The sequence below is a fragment of the Fomitiporia mediterranea genome, assembly GCF_000271605.1.
Source record: "Fomitiporia mediterranea MF3/22 unplaced genomic scaffold FOMMEscaffold_15, whole genome shotgun sequence".
Lineage (NCBI taxonomy): Eukaryota > Fungi > Basidiomycota > Agaricomycetes > Hymenochaetales > Hymenochaetaceae > Fomitiporia > Fomitiporia mediterranea.
This window is the reverse complement of record NW_006760400.1, coordinates 771,201-789,791: the sequence shown is the minus strand read 5'-3', so window position 1 is coordinate 789,791 and position 18,591 is coordinate 771,201. Positions and strand designations below refer to the sequence as shown.

At 48.4% G+C, this 18,591-nt stretch overlaps 5 protein-coding genes across 5 annotated transcripts; 4 read left to right on the top strand and 1 right to left on the bottom strand.

Annotated features, from left to right (window-relative positions):
• Positions 1–231: 231 nt before the first annotated feature.
• On the bottom strand, positions 232–2,069 carry FOMMEDRAFT_113764 (uncharacterized protein; the record flags this gene model as incomplete). Its single annotated transcript, XM_007270993.1, has 4 exons — positions 232–512; positions 601–1,013; positions 1,076–1,377; positions 1,435–2,069. The coding sequence occupies 4 exons, from the start codon at positions 2,067–2,069 to the stop codon at positions 363–365; spliced, it is 1,500 nt and encodes a 499-aa protein (XP_007271055.1). The 3' UTR covers positions 232–362.
• Positions 2,070–4,241: 2,172 nt separating this feature from the next.
• On the top strand, positions 4,242–6,281 carry FOMMEDRAFT_95591 (RabGAP/TBC; the record flags this gene model as incomplete). The annotated part of the gene is made up of 5 exons (XM_007270898.1): positions 4,242–4,840; positions 4,896–5,429; positions 5,489–5,747; positions 5,828–5,993; positions 6,079–6,281. The coding sequence occupies 5 exons, from the start codon at positions 4,242–4,244 to the stop codon at positions 6,279–6,281; spliced, it is 1,761 nt and encodes a 586-aa protein (XP_007270960.1).
• A 1,336-nt stretch (positions 6,282–7,617) lies between these two features.
• Positions 7,618–8,568, top strand: FOMMEDRAFT_143059 (uncharacterized protein). The gene has a single exon (XM_007270992.1). The coding sequence runs from the start codon at positions 8,279–8,281 to the stop codon at positions 8,543–8,545; it is 267 nt and encodes an 88-aa protein (XP_007271054.1). The 5' UTR covers positions 7,618–8,278; the 3' UTR covers positions 8,546–8,568.
• An 873-nt stretch (positions 8,569–9,441) lies between these two features.
• On the top strand, positions 9,442–12,051 carry FOMMEDRAFT_23454 (uncharacterized protein). The gene is made up of 9 exons (XM_007270852.1): positions 9,442–9,505; positions 9,574–9,650; positions 9,701–9,716; positions 9,770–9,974; positions 10,030–10,079; positions 10,130–10,203; positions 10,259–11,205; positions 11,280–11,731; positions 11,815–12,051. Coding segments are annotated over exons 1-9 (1,890 nt in total). The 5' UTR covers positions 9,442–9,503; the 3' UTR covers positions 11,882–12,051.
• A 3,243-nt stretch (positions 12,052–15,294) lies between these two features.
• Positions 15,295–16,912, top strand: FOMMEDRAFT_136840 (uncharacterized protein; the record flags this gene model as incomplete). Its single annotated transcript, XM_007270991.1, has 2 exons — positions 15,295–16,726; positions 16,791–16,912. 2 exons carry the CDS (start codon positions 15,295–15,297, stop codon positions 16,910–16,912), a joined length of 1,554 nt encoding a protein of 517 aa, XP_007271053.1.
• Positions 16,913–18,591: the final 1,679 nt, after the last annotated feature.

The following is an 18,591-nucleotide window of genomic DNA, read 5'->3' as shown; positions in this document are numbered from 1 at the left end:
TCGGTTTTATGAAGTGCTTTGAGGCTTGTAAGGCTTGGAGAGGTGAAGAAGACTGGAAAGTGATGAAGCAGGGTATACCCGATTCAACAAAAGGCAAAGAATGAAAATGGAATTGGATTGAATTATCGACAAGATACCGAATCCAACAGTGTAAAGTAAAAAAAAATACACGTAAACAGAATATAACACTTTCAACAGAAGACGAAGCATCCGCCAAGGCATTTTTTCTGGGGGAGGTGGGCCGAACAGAATGTCGAACGAAAAGAAAAGACAAATAAAGGGGAAGTGAGTCAAGAAAAAAGCAATCCAACACGCATAGGATGGATTATATGCATGAAGACTCAGAAGGGTGTGAGAGGGGTTTACGACCCATTATTCCGAGCATTCGCTCGTCCACCAGCCGGAGCCCTTTTCTTACGTGGGTTCCGCGGGTTCTTGCGAAGCGCAGCACATTCATCGCAGTACCACAAGCCCTTCGGAGCTTCTTTCAGGCCTACGCAACTCAAATGGAACTACAAAAACGCGTTAGAAAAAAGGGATAAATAAATCAGCAAACGAAGAGTTCGTCTAAATGGAGGAGAACAAGAAAGGAAAACGCACCCATTCCCGCTTACAACCCGGCTGATCACACCCAATCATCTCCCCGAAACTCATATTATCACAGAAACAATATATCCTCCCATCGTCAGCTTCGCCATCACCGTCTCCGCCTGCGTCGCCTGCTGTGGTACCTTCTGCGACGGAAGAAGCGGCGGTTGCTACTGCTCCTGCTCCGGCGTCGTTGCCCCCAGGTGCGGGTGAGCCTCCGACTCCTCCATCTATGGCGGACGCGAGGTTGGTTGTGAGGTTGGTCGTTAGTGAGGAGTGCGTGGAGGTGCGGGGTGCTTTGTTGTTATTGTTGGTGTTGGTGTTGGTGTTACTGTTGTTGTTGGAGGTGGTGTTGTTGGTGGAAGCGCTGGGTACTTGGAGGTCGCGCGGTGTTTCGGGAGGCCAGTAGTCTTTGCCTCGTTTTTCTTTAGTTAGTTAGTTAATCAGTAAAGAAAGTCTGTTTTTCTAGAAAAGGTGAATAGCATACCATTGTCAAATGCCTCTACCAAAGAAGGATGAGATGTTGACGAAGACGGTGCGAGTTGCTGGTTGTCCTTCCTAGACATGACCGACTCGAGTAGTGAACCTTCCGCATGAGCAGAACCATTCTGCGGATTCGCACGACGTTTGTTGGAGTTGCTGTTATTGTGTGCACCTCGGTGTGTTGTGCCACCCGCTGAACGATGGTTTGTGCCGTTGCTGTTTGCATTGTTGGTATTCGCCGCGTGAGCCGGTGGATGAGAAGCGATGGAGTGAAGGGAATCTGGAGGAGATGGGTGTCTCTCAACCCTACAAAGACAACATTCAATAGCCAGCACAACAAAACTAAACAGAGATAGAACTCACTTCTTTGTCCTAGGCCCACCGCGAGGACGCGTATGTCCAGTCTCCCCATTCTTCTCCTTCCTCGGGGTCTTAGCTGCAGTCCCATAATCAAGGTCCTCATCCTGTACAACCCTCCTCTTCTTCTGCGGGCTACTCTCAGTCGCACCCATCCACGCCCCAGCACCAATCGGCGCCCTTCGTCTCCGACCCGTCTCGAATGAATGAGGCGGCATGTACGCGCGCGCCGAGACGTGCGGGTATCGCGTCTTCGGTACAAGCATCGCAGGTTCGAACTCCGGGAGGTGTGTAACGAGTGAATGCAAATGCCCTGTCTGAATATGCAAGCTATCCGCTGCCTGTGTAGCGATACGAATCTTGTCATCCGCACCCGGGCGAATCTTACTCGCCTCTTCAGCAATCTCGCCGAGTAACCAGAGACGCTGCTCGTTTGAGGCTGAACGGTCCTGGATCATTTCGATGAGTTTGTAGATTTTGGTAGTGACGGAGGCGACTGTGGAGGTAAGGACTGCGTCGAGCTCGCGTAGGTCTGCGAAGATACGCGAGAGGTCGAGTGGCATTGAGTCGAGTGTGTGGGCGTATTCGTGGAGGAGCTCGATGGAGTAGCCTGTTGTTGGTCGGATGATGGTTTTGGGCATCGTTGTTGTTGTCGGGCGGAGGGGCGGTGCCATCGTCGTCGTCTTTGTTGGCGAGCAGGGCAAAGTGGTCGTTTGTGCAGAGCAAGCACTCAAGCAGAAAGACGCTTTCTTCGACAACGGGAGTGGGCGGTCCGGTGTAGCCACAGATAGTCTAAATCAGGAAGTTAGCTGCTTGTGCATGTTTGCTTCGGGCTTTGATTAATTAAAAGTCACATGTGATAAGGAGAGGTTAACCGTAAGCGTCAAAAATGCGTTAGATTATGCATTTCTACTGCACTGACGGACATAATAATGAAATGCAATATGAGCAACCATTTCACATATTAGTTGCGTTTACCAAAGGAACAAAGTGTCCTATGTTGAAGCTACACGGATGAATTACTGCAAGGGTTGCTTGGGATGGTGATTTATGCAGCAAGTGTCTGCCGCCGATCAACGGCAAGGCGCTGTCGATGACCGCGTCTATTTTATACAGCGCTTTCGCATGCACGCAGAATAGCCGCCGCTCATGTCTGAAATCTGAACGATATATTTCGATCGAGCTTGATTAAATGACGGCGCTGCGGTGCCAGCTCACAGGTTGATGGAGTGGCGAAACACCTCTCACGGAGCCGTACAATTTACTGGGAGGAGAGATGGGATGGGATGGGATGGCAAAGATGCGGTTGGCTCGGCTGGCCGGGTATCCGATCGAGGCTATTCATGGAGACGAAGCGAAGCACTCAACCAGCTTATTTCTTTCCGCGGGTGGGAACTCTCGGTCCTCTCGGTATAAGACTAGGACTCGTTACTCGCCCTCAAGTGCGAGCGATGTTCATTAGTGCGCATGCGTGCTAGCGTACCATAGTTCTGACTGCGTGCGATGCGTGAATAGTAAATACAAATTGTCTGACTGCGGGACAAGAGGGTTCCCACGGATGATCATGACAGAAACACGATCATTCGCATAACAAGCCGTGGCACTGTCTGTATCATGGCCTCGTCTTAGCTTATACTCTCTGTCTCTTCGTTCGTTACCTCCACCTTACCCTCACTCCTCTAACTTTGCTTTTCTCTCTCTTTCCCTTTGCATTTCTTTCCTTCCTTTACTTTGCGCTTTGAGTCTTGATGGAGACCCCTGCACTCGTGCTCGTCCCTTCATCACCCCTCGACCGTTCCTCCTCCTCCCCGGCTCTCTCCTCAAAGAACAACTCTCCCGTCTCCTCCTACACCTCCTCGCACACCACACCACCCTCGTCGTATGGCATCTCCGTCTCGGAAGGAGGAGAAGAAGACCCACAACAGCGCAACTCATCGGAATCAACTATATTCTCGATATACTCAATGTACAGCGAACGTCGTCACACTTGGCGCAAATCTGCGCTTGCAAACAGCACGTTACCTGGGGTCAGTCCAGTTAATAATTTGAATAGTGCAAAGTCGTCGGGGTTGCCGAGAGAGGGGTCGAGGGAAAGTACGAGCGGTACGGGTGATGCGGTGAGCGAGTCTATTACCGATTCGTTCTATCAGGGCGCACGCAATGTCAGTCAGCATTCGAGCAGCGGGAGTGGGTTCTTCGCCGGCTCAGCGGAAAGCTCGAGTCGACATCACAGCTACAACTACACTAGCAGTCCCTCACACAGTCGTCCGCAAAGTCGACCTACGAGCAGACGCGTCGGGAGCTTGATGGATGTTCACGTTGTTGCGACTAGTTCGGTCGAGGAACCGACGGAGCTACCGTATGCGAATGGAGACGCCCATCATCATCAGAGTAATTATGACATGTCAGGAATATTATTGGCGACCGACACCGGCGCAAGTTCGATTGCGGCTGACACGCATGGTTTGCCTGCTAAACGCCCGCGATCGAATGTTGTTGGCCCTGCTAATGCTCAGAACGGTGCTTCGTGGGGAAACTTTTTGGATTTGACGCGCATGGATGACGGTCAGCCCGACCTCGGCATGCATAGTCCCAGTCCCGCCTCGGGCAGGCTGCTCGACTCTTCTTTGTCGCCGGGGTCGGCAACAATGGTAGGCGAAGAACCGAGGGAGAAGCCGCCGAGACCCGCCCGCCCCAGTCTGCCTCCCAAGCAATCCCAACAACAGGCTCACGGCAAGTCCGAAAGCGCAAGCACAACGAGCCATTTTGGCCTGGGTCTTTCGCCTAGTGGGTCTATCTCTGGACTAGACGCCATGAGTACGACACACGAAGGGTACGTGACTGCTCCAGAGCAGGGCATAGAGTCTTCCAACAGCGACTCGTACACGACGCCCGTACAACGATTCCGAGTGGTTAACGGAACGTCCCCCTCACCCAGTCCGTCCGCTCCTCCTCTTGGGCATCACACTTCTCTGCCTCCGAGAGTTTCGATTACGCAAAAGGGTCTACCTTTACCCCCGAGTCCGAGGCCTCCCAGTAGGAGCAGCAGTCCTGCAATCCCACATGTGAAGCGACAATCCATCGTGTTGTCTTCCTCTACACCCCTACAACCAACATCCCCGCCCCCACCAGACCGACGAACCTCATCCATAGCCTCTTCCTCACGAGGCTCCCGCGTTCCCCAAGCAGGAGAAGAACCCGAATCCTTCTTCGTCCGCAACACATACGCACAATTAGACGTGACCGGCGTGAAGGGTGATGGATATGAAGAAGGCGTTGAGAGGACACGTGCGAAGTTGGGACATGATCGACGGAGTGTGCAGTTGGCTGCTGTTAGGAATGATGCGCGGGGAGAGAACTTTAGGGGAGAGATTTCGGAGGAGGAGTTAGAGATATTGAGTAGTGTTGATCGGTGAGTGCTGCTTAAGCCCTACTATATGCTAAGAGATTTATTTGTGTTTTATTAGATATGGATTCTTGGTTTCTCCTGGTAGTGAACGCAACGTTCTTCTTCCCTCATCCGCATTCTCAAAACCACTCCATCCCATAACAAACGCGACTACTTCAGGTGTACCTTCACCCTCTTCAACGTCAATGATCGAACCGAAACCTCCACCACTCTCAAAACACCTCGAGAGTAAACGGATATCGAAGTGGGGGAGGATGTTAGAACCTGAGAGGCGTGATGAAGGAGGGAACGTATCCATCTGGCGTATCAAACCTAATAAAGAACGGAAACTCCGTTCGCGTGTCTTCAAGGGTGTTCCAGACGCTTGGAGAGGTGCAGTTTGGGAGGTACTAGTTGCGAGGTGGGTTGGTAAATCTAAGGAGCAAGAGCAAGGAGGTTTGGATGCGAGACGGTTAATGAGTATGTTGGACGAGTTGAGGGATGCGTATCGGACGAGCTTGGAGATGCCGAGTGGGTATGATGTTCAGATTGATTTGGATGTGCCGAGGACGATTAATGGGCATGTGTTGTTTAAGACGCGGTATGGTCAGGGGTACGTTTCTTCTCTCTTTCCACTATTTTTACTGAGATATATTAATTGCGTTTGATTAGACAACGCTCCCTCTTCCACACCCTCCACTCCTTCTCCCTCCACTGCAAAGAATGTGGGTACTGTCAGGGTATGGGCCCACTCGCAGCGACGCTTCTATGTTATTACGAGCCGGAGAAGGTGTACGCCCTTCTCGTGCATTTTCATGATGAGTATGAGATGCATGATATTTTTTTACCTGGGTTCCCTGGTCTTCTGGAAGCGATTTATGTACAGGAGAGGATCATGGAGAGGGTTGTGCCTGGGGTGTATGCTGCTTTCGTGAGTAAAAAAACATCCCAACTAATACAATCCTTCGCATCGCTCTAAATTGTTGATTCGTTGGTCGACGCGATTTGTAGAAGAAACATATGATCTCGACAACGAGCTACGCGACGAAGTGGTATATCACACTATTTGCGAATACTGTACCGTTTCAGACGCAACTCCGACTTTGGGATGCGTTTTTGTTGGAGGGGAGGGATGTGTTTGTGGTTATGGCTGTTGCTATTGTTTGGGTTCTCAAAGGTGCGTTTCTTCATTCGCACATCACGCGCATATACATGACTTAGCGCTTGTTCTCCTTTCTTTACGAATGAATACGACCTAATAGACCACATAACCTCATCCCAAGCAAACTTCGAGACGATCCTATCTCTACTTTCGTCATTCTTTGTACCGGAAGATGAGGATGCGTTGTTAAAGTGGGTGGAGAAGGCGATGGGTGATCGGAAGTTAAGGGGAGATATGGCTGGGTGGAGGGAGGAGTGGAGAGGGCTTGTTAGAGAGAAGAAGGAGGGTGGGGTGTTGTTATAATGTTAGGATGAGAAGATTGGGTTGATTGGTTGATTGGTTGATTGGTTGATTGGGTTGCGGGAAGGAAGAGGGTTGTTAGGAGGAGCTTACTTCGACTGCTTCTGGTTCGTTTTGATCGGTCGGTTAGTCGGGAATTTCGGGCTTCCCGTTGAGCTTGCTTCGTTTTTTTTCGGTTTGTTTCGTTTCGTTTCGTCAAGTTTTCGTTTTTTTTTTTTCGCTGTCTATTGCTTGGGCATCTTTGGTTTGATTTCGTTGCTTCGCTTACTGAATCTCCTCTGTCCCTCTTTTCTCTCTTGATCGCTCTTTTTTGCTTTGGCATTGCATTGCATGACAAACCAACAAACCGACAACAAGACAATTGTCTGTGAATAATAGTAGCATCAGTAGCATCACTTTCTTTGCATAGTCATTTCTTTGTTTTCGTCATCGTTTTCTCTGTTGTCTTTGCATTCTATAGTATATAACAACAACCACAACCACAATAACAATAACAATAACATTTAACCAAACCTTTCCAATTTTTTTTAGACAAAATCTTTATATTTTGCCAGAAATTCTAGTCACTCTAAGAGATGTACCAAAAAAATACTGTTTTAAAAACTTTGGATATCCTTGGATTTGTCCTCTTGTTTAACAAGTTTGATACTCTGTGTGGATAATATATGTTTTTGCTTGCTTTTTTTGTATTTAATGTTGAAAAGATTAATGTGATATTCTATTTTATTCTATTCTTAAAGGGCTATCATTACTCTACAGAGTACTTGTACAAGGATGATAAGAAGATGTAGTTTACTTTCCTTTGTACTTGAAATTGAAAAGATTGAGTCATTCAAGCAGTCATCCAAATTTGTAAGTAAACAACTTATCATCTACAGTGTGAGTCAATTTCAGATTCCATTCCTCTCTATACCTCCTTGAGGACTGGTGATAATGTGAAGAAACGACGCGAGAGGAAAACAATAAACGGATGGACCCAATTGAAGTAGTTTAAGTTTAATTTGTCCGTGAATTTCTGAATTAGGTGAATGTGCTGACCTTTTATGGTGAGCATTGAAAATCCTTTTGATTATGAGATGTCCGGATTTGGTATGTGTTGTTTCGTGAGAGATCTAATCATCATCAGAGAGGAGATTCTTTGCTCCCGCCTACACAAACCGATGGATAGCTACCTACGATCTCGCTTAGACAAGAAACAAGAGATGTCTTGTAAACAAGGAGAAGCTTACTTTGGCTTGTGGCCCCCTCCTTGCTTGGGAGTGGGTATATAAATTGAACCTGGGAGGGCGGATGTGGGATTAACTCAAACCTGTACCCTTCAGACTTCATCTACGAACAGCTTGGCCCTACGCCTGAGGATTCGACGACTGGAATAAAGACGGAGTTGACGAGTCACTCACATCCTGACGCTTTTCTCACTCTCACGCTCCCGCACTCTACTCGTGCTACTTTTTCTTGGGCTTTTGACTCTGACTCACTGGTGCTGTGTTACGGTTGCGGATCAGCAAACCCCCTATCAAATTGACCTACCGCTACGTTATCAGAGCGTGTCGAATACGTATATTCGTTTCGAGGATCCCTTGAATTTCGCTCGTTTTCGCACGCGTGTTTACGTTCCTTACGCGTTCACTGCCTATAAATTGTCTCGGCGTCGCCGTCTTCCCGTTTGCATACGCCTTCACTACATACTAGTACCCATCCCTTAGAACTCTCTACGCGCATACGTTAGCATGTCATACCCAAGACAATCAACCTCTGCACATGCATCAGCACGAACGACGTCTCTATCCTTCCTTGCTGCGCCATCTCCGACGAACCCGCTTTCATTTGCGGCGATGCAGCAGCAGAACCCGCGTGATACGTTTAATATGTACGCTGACTTTAGGATGTATGCGTCTGGTGGACCGGGTCGGAGGTCCTCGGCTTCGGCTTCGGCTGCTTCGCGTGGGTCGATGGGTGCTGTGAAGAAGGTGTTTTGGAAGTGATTAGGGATCGGGGGTATGCTTTACGCCCTGGAGGTCGATACAAAGCTTTCGCTACCTTGTGCTTCTCGCGAAGGGCCCAACGACGGGACTGTTACTCGCAAGGGATCAGCCATAGAAAACATACACACCCATCATATCCTACCTCATCATGATCATCTCATCCAACATATTCGTTTCTTCAATATCTATCACGCAATCTTCTTTTATACTTCTTGCAACAAGGCGCTCGGCCGTCTTCGTCCTTCTCGGTTTTACATGTCTTTCTCTTCCTTCCCTGCATAATCTAATTCCCATTTTTGTTTTTCTCTCCCTACTCCAAATGTTTCGCTTTCAGAATGTGTTGATATCAATGTTCTTTTCCTTTCTCACTGCACTCCACTCACAATGTAGCATATCTATATACCTGGGTTGTTTGATGTAGAACGCACACGTATTTGTACTTGCACTGCTCTGTTGTATTGTCTTCGCAATCATCTTCCTTTTATATATTCATAGTCATCCGGGGAGACATCAGAATAACGTTTCGAGCGTGTGGAAAGTACAGACTTTTGCAGACAGATCACGTTGGTAAGCAGTATAATCAACGCTGGAATTCAAAATTAGAAAGATTATACATAACGTTTAATTGCTAAAGCAGAAGATTGTATAGTGTCAACGAAAAAGGACAAATGCTGAATTTAATCGTCTGGTGCTGCCTTTGAGAACCTGAGGAAGAAATGAAATAATCGAGAGACTGGATTCATTCTAACCAAGGGTTTTGAAAGAAATGTAGGCGTTCCACGCATCACGATGGTCGACCTCCTCCCTTATAAGCGAGCCATCATGAGCACACAGCCGTACGACGATTACGACGTACAGCGATACCTCCAGCTCATCTACAAAGGAGTCCCAAAAATCGGTCAAGCATCATCCACGCGCAAAACGCCATACGTCGCGTTAATAAACGTAGTTCATCTATCTTGAGGACGGGAACGCGGACGAGGAGACGGGAGAGCTCAAACCAGGCCCGAACTTTTGTGTCCTCGTGGTTGTTCAAAGAAGAAAACAAACGGTAAGAAAAATGAGGTATATGTAAAAGGAGATGACTAAGTTATTCCCACGAATACAATTGAATTGACAATCTTGTACAAACAAGACTCGCGGTAACGGCTTTGCGTTCTTGACAGTGACACGCTAGGAGGCACGCGTTGTTGTCTGTGAGCTGCGCAGGAGAAGATAACAAGACGTTTATATTGCATACATGTAGGCCATCTTTCTGATAAGAATTATGTTCGTGCGTTAAAAATGAGTGACGTCGTTCTGCTGAATAGGGACGACGACGAAGATTCGTTCTTGTATGGTGATGCTGTCCCAGCTGCGCCTCCAGTACAGAAACAACCGGAAAATGGTGAGACCAACGCTTAGATTTATTTTCTTATTTACTCATTCTCTGTGCAGTTGTAGAAGTGATTCCGTGAGTTTTGCACCGTGCTGAGCGATTCCGGGGCGTGACCTCTTTCTGCACAGCGTTCCCGCTGAATCTGTTGAAAACCAGACGAATGGTGTCGTTGCTCACCTTGAAGCTGAAGCTGAAGCCACCGCAACAGCTGATGATGATAACGAAGAGATAAAGGTGGACCAAGACAATGGTGACGTAGCTGAAGAACAAACTGAGGAAGCTGGAGAGGAGGATGGGGAGGAGGAAGAAGAGACCGAAGAAGAGAGTGATGAGGTGTGTACCTTTCTTTATAATTTGCTCAAGACACGAAACTTAGAGCTTTGGACAGGATGATATTGAATTCATCTTAGAACCTCCGACACGGTCACTGGACTTTCGGTAGGTACACGACTTGGTAGATAATTACATTTTCTCTGAACAACACGTAGGAGTCAAAGAGGTGGACATCGACCTACTCAGCCCCGCACGCCTAGTGCTGCTGTTGCAAGTACTCCGGCACAAAGTACGTTTACTACGACGTAAAATCATTTACATTTACTCACTTCTTTTATCTGCAGCCACAAACTTGACGACCGAATACACCCCACGTGAACGTGGAGCACCTCCTTCAGAGCCTTTAAAGCCCCTATCGGTGCAAACTGGAACACCACAGTTACCGCCTTCAACACCTGCTGTGAATTTACCTGACACTGCTGTTACACAACCGACTGTTCCACCGACTGACGATGGCCCCGATCCCTCCACACTCCCTCCCGTTCGAGCTCCGCCATCACACCCTCAAATCGATCCCAATGTTCCAGGAAACTACGAGGGTCGTTCTATCTTTGAGATAGACATGACCAACCTCGCCGAAAAACCGTGGCGTCGACCAGGCTCCGACCTGGGTGATTGGTTCAACTACGGCTTTGACGAAATCTCTTGGGAACAGTACTGTTACCGACGACGCAACATGGGTGAAATGGCTAACGTACTTAAACAAAGTGTCCTAGGATTCGCAGGGATGCCAGAAGAACAGTTTCTTGCTCTTCCACCGGAGGCACGTACGATGGTGATGACTGGAACTCAGGCTTTGATGTCTGGTGGTGGGCCTGGTCCGAATGGTCCTCCTGGAGTCGGAGTCGGACCAGGAATGATGCCTGGTGTGGGTATGAATCCTATGGGCCCGATGAATCCTATGATGGCGGCGGAGATGGGTGGTATGGGTGGTATGCCGCCTATGGGCGTTGGGATGGGAGGTCCGATGGGTATGGGCATGAATGGTGATATGGGTGTTCCTATGCAAGCGCCTGGTCAGGGACCAGGACCAATGATGCAGGATGGTGGTGTGCCGGGAGGTCCAGTGCAGGTACAGGGTCTTGGACAAGGCCCGGGTGTAGGTATCCCTGGACCGAGCGGAACACCTGAACAGGGAGGCCAGATGACGTTACCTGATGGTATGCCTGGCGGACCGCCTGGTATGATGGGTATGAACATGAATATGAACCCTGACTTTGGTGCGATGCAGGTACGATATTCCCTTACTTTGTAAAGTTTATTTCTTCGGTATTGAGAACAAAACAAAATGGAAATTATGAACAGATGCAAGAAAACAACGTACAAACCCCACAAATGCATCCTGGGATGGAACCAACAGGAAGTGGAACACCAACTCCAGTCTCTGTCCCACCACGCGTAGGTTCCACCCCCGTATCCTTCCGTGGACGAGGTATGGCTCCAAATTTACCAGCTGCACCTCGCGGTGCACGTCCTACTCCTCCTGCCTTCCCCTCTCGTGGACGTGGACGCGGGTTTGACGTCGGTCCACATCCTGTACCAGGACGACCTGTATCACCACTTCCGAAGAACGTACCTACCGGTCCACGAAACCCGGGAAATAAGTATAAGGATCGTGATAATAATGCTCCTGCGGTGGAAGGACTGGACTACGGCGGTGGGGTTAAAGAAGGTGGAGGGAGTATCACGCCTGTGAGTGAACGAGACAGGGGAAGGGAGCGTGAATCGGAGGAGAAAGAGAAATCTTTATTGACAAGGTCCTGATCCTTCATATACCTCCTTATCGCATCTGTTTAATAGTGAGACTGACTCCTTTCATATTGGATTTTTTTTTCTTTAGCAGAAAGCGACGAAGCCCACCTAGAGATGAAGAAGACAGACTCGGTCGAAGCTCAAAACGGAGGTGATAATTCGTATTTGGTACTTGGAAGTGGAATAGTTCCTACCGTTTCTTGTGCACTTTTTTCTATATTTGTTCTCTTCAGTTTCATACAGCTTTAGCATCTCGTTTTACTGTACATACCATACTCCCTTGCTATCGTGTCTTATTATCTAGACCACTTGTCAATTAACATCATCTCCGAGAACTTGTTATTTTGTACTGCGTGTCAGGAGATATCCGTTCTTGGGGGTTGTGTTATCGCTTTGAGCGAACCGGCTCAGATGAAATGTATGTGAGAGACAGCATTCAAACAAAGAGTGCATCTGTTTATATGAAGTGAGATTGTTCTATACAAAATAAAGGTTGGACAAGTTCTAATATTTCTAATTCTGTTTCATCCAGACTTTTTGTCCAACCAAGAATCTGTATCTACCCTGGTGGTTCTCTTTATCTCCTCATTTCTTCAACAGCTCTTTCAACTTTCTGCACCTGTCCTTTATATTTACCCAGCTCCCCCATATCTGGTTCATCTCCCAAATCACTGATGTTCTTCTCTAGAGTTTCGATGTAGTTTGTAAAGTTTGTCTTGCTTGTGTTGATACGTTTCAAAAGGCCTTCTTTCTCCTGTTGAACTTGTTTGAAGAGTGGTTTGGCTACCTTCATGTGAGCGTGGCCTGAAGGTTGATTGTTGCCTCTGTGCTGGTCCATATTCGAGTATGTGTTGTAGTAGTTTAGCTATGTAGTTGAAGCTACACTTTTTCGTTACATTCCCTTTATATGTAAAGACATTTATTTATACATATGGACGTTGGCAAAGCAAAGGTGACAGGCAAAGTAGAATGTCAAACAGAACTGCATTGGTAATTTGGTATTGCTCTCGCCACAGAAATGCGTTGCAAACAAATGTTCTATTATTGCAAGAAGCAGACGCAAAGAGCGTGTCATTTAATATTATTGTAGACAATTTGCGACACGATGCATTTGTGCATAGACGTGGCGATGTAAGTACAACGAGGGGAAAAAAATGCAAATTTAGAGAATGTATTTTTGAATGATGAACTTATGGCGTTGTGCAATGTTTGTTTGATATTCAATTCGTCCAGTCAACTCAACTATTATTATGTGCAGAAGAAGACGTAGTGCCACGTGAAGGATCAAGGGCAACTCGGTAAAACTATGAGTCTATGATTCATTATCAGCAAAATTAATATGAGTAGGGTCGGCGAGAAAATAGAAGATCTGGAGATAGGACGGCGTTGAGAAGGTCGAAGTAGAGACCTTGTAAGTATAGTATTATTATTAAGAAGCAGCAGCGTGCATCTCAAACCCAGCGGCGCTCTGTACGGTATCGAGATACATCTGCATCTGTTAATTGTGATCTCTTGAATGTGTCCCGCCGGGAGATATCTGACAAGTGCAGAGCGGAGGACTAGTAGTAGTACTAGGAACATGGGCATCCGGCGCCGGAAGACGGAGGCTATTACTTCCTTTGACAGCCGTGCAAGTGGTGGTGAAATAGGAAATAGACACGAAGACCGAATACAGATACACAAAGCGTCAAGAAGACCGTTTATACAAGACGTCAAACTAGACAAAGGTTGTCGTAATTGATGTAATTGATGACAATGACAGCAGTTGGAAGGGAAGGGAATACGCCTGGAGCTCCACATCGGCATGGCGCTCGATGAAAGCGGAAGCCAAGCTAAAGTTCAAGGCGAATAACTAATACGTGTATGTATCTGGGGATGTTGGGGATGACGTGGCCGGCAGGCAGGGTGTATTTGTTACAGAAGCATGCATCGCGCAGTTGCGACACCAGTCAAGTTGATCCTAGGACGCCAGCTCAGAAGGACAGATATAGGAGATAGACAACGTGAGCTAAGCATGATGTGGGGTGCTGCGCATTTGCTTGGATCGTGCGGCGAGTGAGTGATAGTCAGTGACATGACAAGTGCTGGCTTCGGATGACTGAGCAGCGGCGCTCGTGGGCCTCTTGCATCTTTCATATTGTCACAGAAGGAGACGGAATTCAGGTGATACTGCCGTTGATCCTGCTCGAGGAGCGATATGAGGGCTGATGGCAGTGATAGAAGACATGACTGGATGGTCCGGCGTTCTTACATCTTCTTCCCATCTTCTTTCATTTGTTCGTAGTCGAGCTTGTGATTTGGCTTGGTTTGTTCCGCCAATCAACAACTGAGCAAGACATATATGGAAGACAGTAAGGCGACCGGGTTATCTTGCGGACAGACACAGCATCGCAACAAGGGAGAAAGACAGACCGGAATCGGGATTGTGCGAGAGAGAAGTCATTTCCAGCCTGATTATTTCATCTTCCAAACCTTGACTTGCCCAATTGGGGAGCCATGGGGAATCATGGGAACAGGGCATGAGTGATACGAGAGCATCGCGACAGTTTATAGGCAAAAGGCGATTCAGGTTGCTGCGGCCGTAGTAAAACGTACAGCTCACCAAAAAATCGGGAAAAAAGACGAGTGGAGAGGCATGACATATTAGAGCTAGCTGTGAAAATATAGAGCGAGCATTGGTAAAGGAAGAGTGGAGAAAAAGAAAGAAGATTGCGCTGGCACTAGTCCTCAGGCAACCGAGAGAGGCAGGAGCACGTGTGCATTGTGCCCGCAAATAGCAGCCTGGCGCCTGTTCTCGAGGGTTTGGACAGATACCATTCCCGCCCGCCTCTCCCTCGATTGCCAGCGCGACCAGCTCTCTCTCTCGGTCGTCTGCAATCTTCAGCCTGCGTTTCTAACGACCTTTCTTACGATCATCCACGACGCATTCCGCTCGCTTTCTTTAAAGCACAAGGTCTGCCACTTCGCCCAGTCAGTACTACGCCAGTCTCTTTCTCATCAACCCTCTTCCAATCTACCCTCCCGCCCCGGCATCCCCATCGACCGTTCTCGCCACTCCTTCCCTCGTACCGCCTCCAAACGCCGAAACACACTGACGCTCGGATATCCAGACTTACGACGCTCATCTTTTGTTGTGCCCATCGCCCAAGTCGCATGCACATTACCTACTCTCTTTGTCTCAAGCAAATCGTTCGCTTTTATCTCTCTTGAGCCCTCTCCCCGCCATTAGCGCCCTTCCGAGACACCCTGCGACGATCGATCACTACCGATTCCAAGCACCGGTCCTGAATCCAGAGCGGCCCAGATACCTCTTTTCCGTGAGTTCGACACACTTTCCTTTTTCTACAATGTCCATGTCGCTGACATACGCCGGCACTGCCTGTACTCTTCGACCCGTGACCATATTCGTTTGACTCGGCTTACCTTGGTCGAACCTATCCATCGATGACACCTTCTCCGTGCATCGCTTTTGTCTCTCTTCTTTCGCCCCGCTCCGTCGACAATGGTGCCTTGTTCCGCGTGTCTCTCCTAGCCCACAAGCATAATTACTTCTGACGATCCGAATTCAATGGATAGCTCTTTACTTTCTCCCTCACTCGCATTTGACCTGAGATCTCCCGACGACGACTTGCCATCTCACTTAACTTTAGCAAGTCCACCATCCTCCCCTCTTATGGTCTCGCCCCTGTCGCCGAGTCTATCTCCCCGAGTCTCATTTGCTTCACAATCACTCCTCAAGACGCAATTTGGCACGTATTCTTCTTATCTTACGCAGCACTCTCCGGACGCACTTTCACCCGGTCCGGGCTCTGCGACGAGCAGCGACGACTCCCGATCCCCTGTGGATAATTCGCTTGACGTTGACTTCGATAACATGGCCGACTTCGAGTACACCTACCCCTTGTCCTTCCATGGAGTAGGAAACACTGCATTTGGTGGAGGGGATGCATACAACCATTCTCAGGCGTCAGTGAACGACCGTAAACAGCGTCCTATTGAGATCAATTCTACAGATGGAGAAAGCATTTCTGTTGCTTCGCCATACATATTCGGGAACGGCGAGCTTCCATACATCAGCGGCCATCTCAAGCAAGAGTACTACACTCCTCCGAACGTCTCGGACATGAGTGCCTACAATTACATGGGCGTGGCATCACCCGACCACGCCTCGGCACAGACATACGCATACACGTCGTCACCCGAGTCATCATTCATTGACGGGACCGCATATTACTCTCCGCCGGCTCCGGTCCACGCGACGGCGCCCATTCCTATTAGCGCCCATTCACAGCAGCATTCCCCCACATATCCGATGCCTGGTCATGCTGGGCACTCAGGACACATCGCCTCAACATCCGCCGGGCAGGGAGGCTGTGATCCTCGCTTTGTCAGCGGTTCCCCACCGGATCTCGATTACCGCTCCAGGATTGCACCCGGCTCCGGCCCGAATCCGACCGGCTTTTCTCCGGTTCGTTTTGCGGGTGCTTTCGGCTCGGCTGATGCCGATACCGACGCAGATGCTGATGCTGACGGGGAAGTGGATCTTAAGGACGGGGACGATTTAATTGAAGATGCCAGCGGTGAAGAGGAACGCACAGATGATGACGGTGGTGACAGCGACTACATTGATGGCAGGCGCCGACTGAGACCTCGTGCTTCGCTCGTTGTCCCTTCTCAAGCAGCCCGGGTTACCGCCTTAACAACACCGGTGGTGGGTTCTTCGGTTGCTACCGCTGTCTCATCGTCTCCTCGCGACGGCTCGCCGAGTACAGTGATCCGAGTCCAGCGGCCGTCTGCACCGGCGCCCGTTCCTGTTCCTAATCTCACCAAGAAGTCACGAGGTCGCCGAGTGCCAACCCATCCGGGCATTGTCGTCCAATCTGACGGCGCCCCACGCCGCACGCGTGGTTATACCTGCCGAGTGTCAGGCTGCGGAAAGTGTTTCGCGCGCGGTGAACATTTGAAGAGACACATCAGGAGTATCCACACGAACGAGAAACGTGAGTTACGAGATCGCGCTAATTTTGTTTTGTGTGTATTCATTAAGCGGTTTCATTTATCCAGCTCACAAGTGTCCTCACCCTGGTTGCGGTAAGGAGTTCAGCAGACACGACAATCTATGCCAGCACATGCGAGTGCACAGAAATTTCTCTGCTCCGCGTGATGGTGGACTTCCTGCTATGTAGATTTTCCTTGCCGCGCTCCCTCGCTTTCCCACTGCTACGAAGACCCGGCAATGTCGATTCAGCTTCTGCGGATTCACTGATCGTCGCCTTTTCTAATCCCCGTACTTACGACTCATCACGACTTATAACGACTTAACGACTTTCTCTCTTGTGTCTCGTCCACAATCACAGCTTTTTGCGCATCGTTAAACCTAGGTTATTAACTTCTGGTTTTCATTCAACGGACGGTTGTCTCGAATCTATCTCAAGTTACTACTCGATCTCATTCATTACTTTTTTTCCCATGTTACTTTTCTTCTTTTCCTTCTTGTTTCAAGTCAGCAGCGACTGCGTCACTAATTGCGCAATCCATCATACCCCTGTATCTGCTGCTCTGATAGTATTTCCTTTCTCTCCCCTACCTCCCCCCTCACTCGTGCCGCCAATGTGGCCCTTTACGTTTGCTTTCAACGTTGCGATCGCGCACACACACGCTACGGGCTTTCACATTTGCTTTTAACAACCTTTTCTTGAATCAATTATCCATGTCTCTCATTTCTTTCCTTATTGTTTCAATAGTCTGACGAAGTGCAGAAGGGCTTTTTTTATTGCCCACTTTGCGAATTGCTTATCCGCTACCTCCTTGGGTACATAGTACGTACGTCACTGCAATAGCTAGCTGTATCATTTTCCCTCGTTTTCCTTCTCTTCCTCTTCTTTCCCCTGATCTACCCTGTTCGATTTCCTATTTCCCACCCGCCGAATGTCTGTACGATCCTCTCTATCCTCTCTATCTGTATTTCCGTCGTCAACAATCTTGCTGTGTATGTGGGGAGAAGCATCCGAGAAGATGGACCTTCGATTCTTTAAGAAGAAGAAAGAACGTGAATGTTGTATTTTAATCAGTGCTAGGCGAAGTGTATGTTATAGTTTGCTTGTATATGTCATGTATTTTATAATAATTAGCTCTGAGAAATGCACTGTATTCATTCGACTGCTTTATTAATTACTCCTTAGGTTGTGCAGCCACTGTTGCGAGGCAGTGATGTATCTCAAGTAAGCTAGGACCTCCATTCGGACATTTAGCATTCAAGGGCTGTAGTATTATCAAATGTAATGACGAGATTGTTGAAATACTTCAGATATAGTGCCCGATGGTAAGCATCCGTTTTGTTTTGTTTTTATTTTTATCAAGTTGTCCACTGCTTCACGTGACCGTCGTGTCCCATCTACACGACGAGGAGTTACGCTCTCTTTGAAAGTTATCATGAGCTGACGACATCGAGCTCAATGCCTTTACTTTTATCCTGTTCTTCATCCTCATCTATACTGCTGCTGAGCTTACGATTCTTCGTTGTCCTCACGTTCTTTGTGTCCTTGGTAAACGCGAATACTGAGATTCGGAACTTTCGTGTTTCGCGATACTCTGCGTCTTCTTCACTTACTACAATTGCTGCTGGAGAGGATATTAATGTGCCATGGATCTTGAGCAGTCTGGAGAATGGACTTCTGGCTTTGGAAAAGATGAACGTGACACATAATGAGCGGACGTTCCGTATTTGGCCTGCTAGTGTCGGGACGCCTTTGCACGAAGTATGCGAACCTGGCAAACCCGCTGCCAACTCGGAAGGATCGGGCGACGTTAACCACGACGCTAGCCAAGTGAAAACTGAGAGTAGAGGAGGCATGGAGAGATGTCC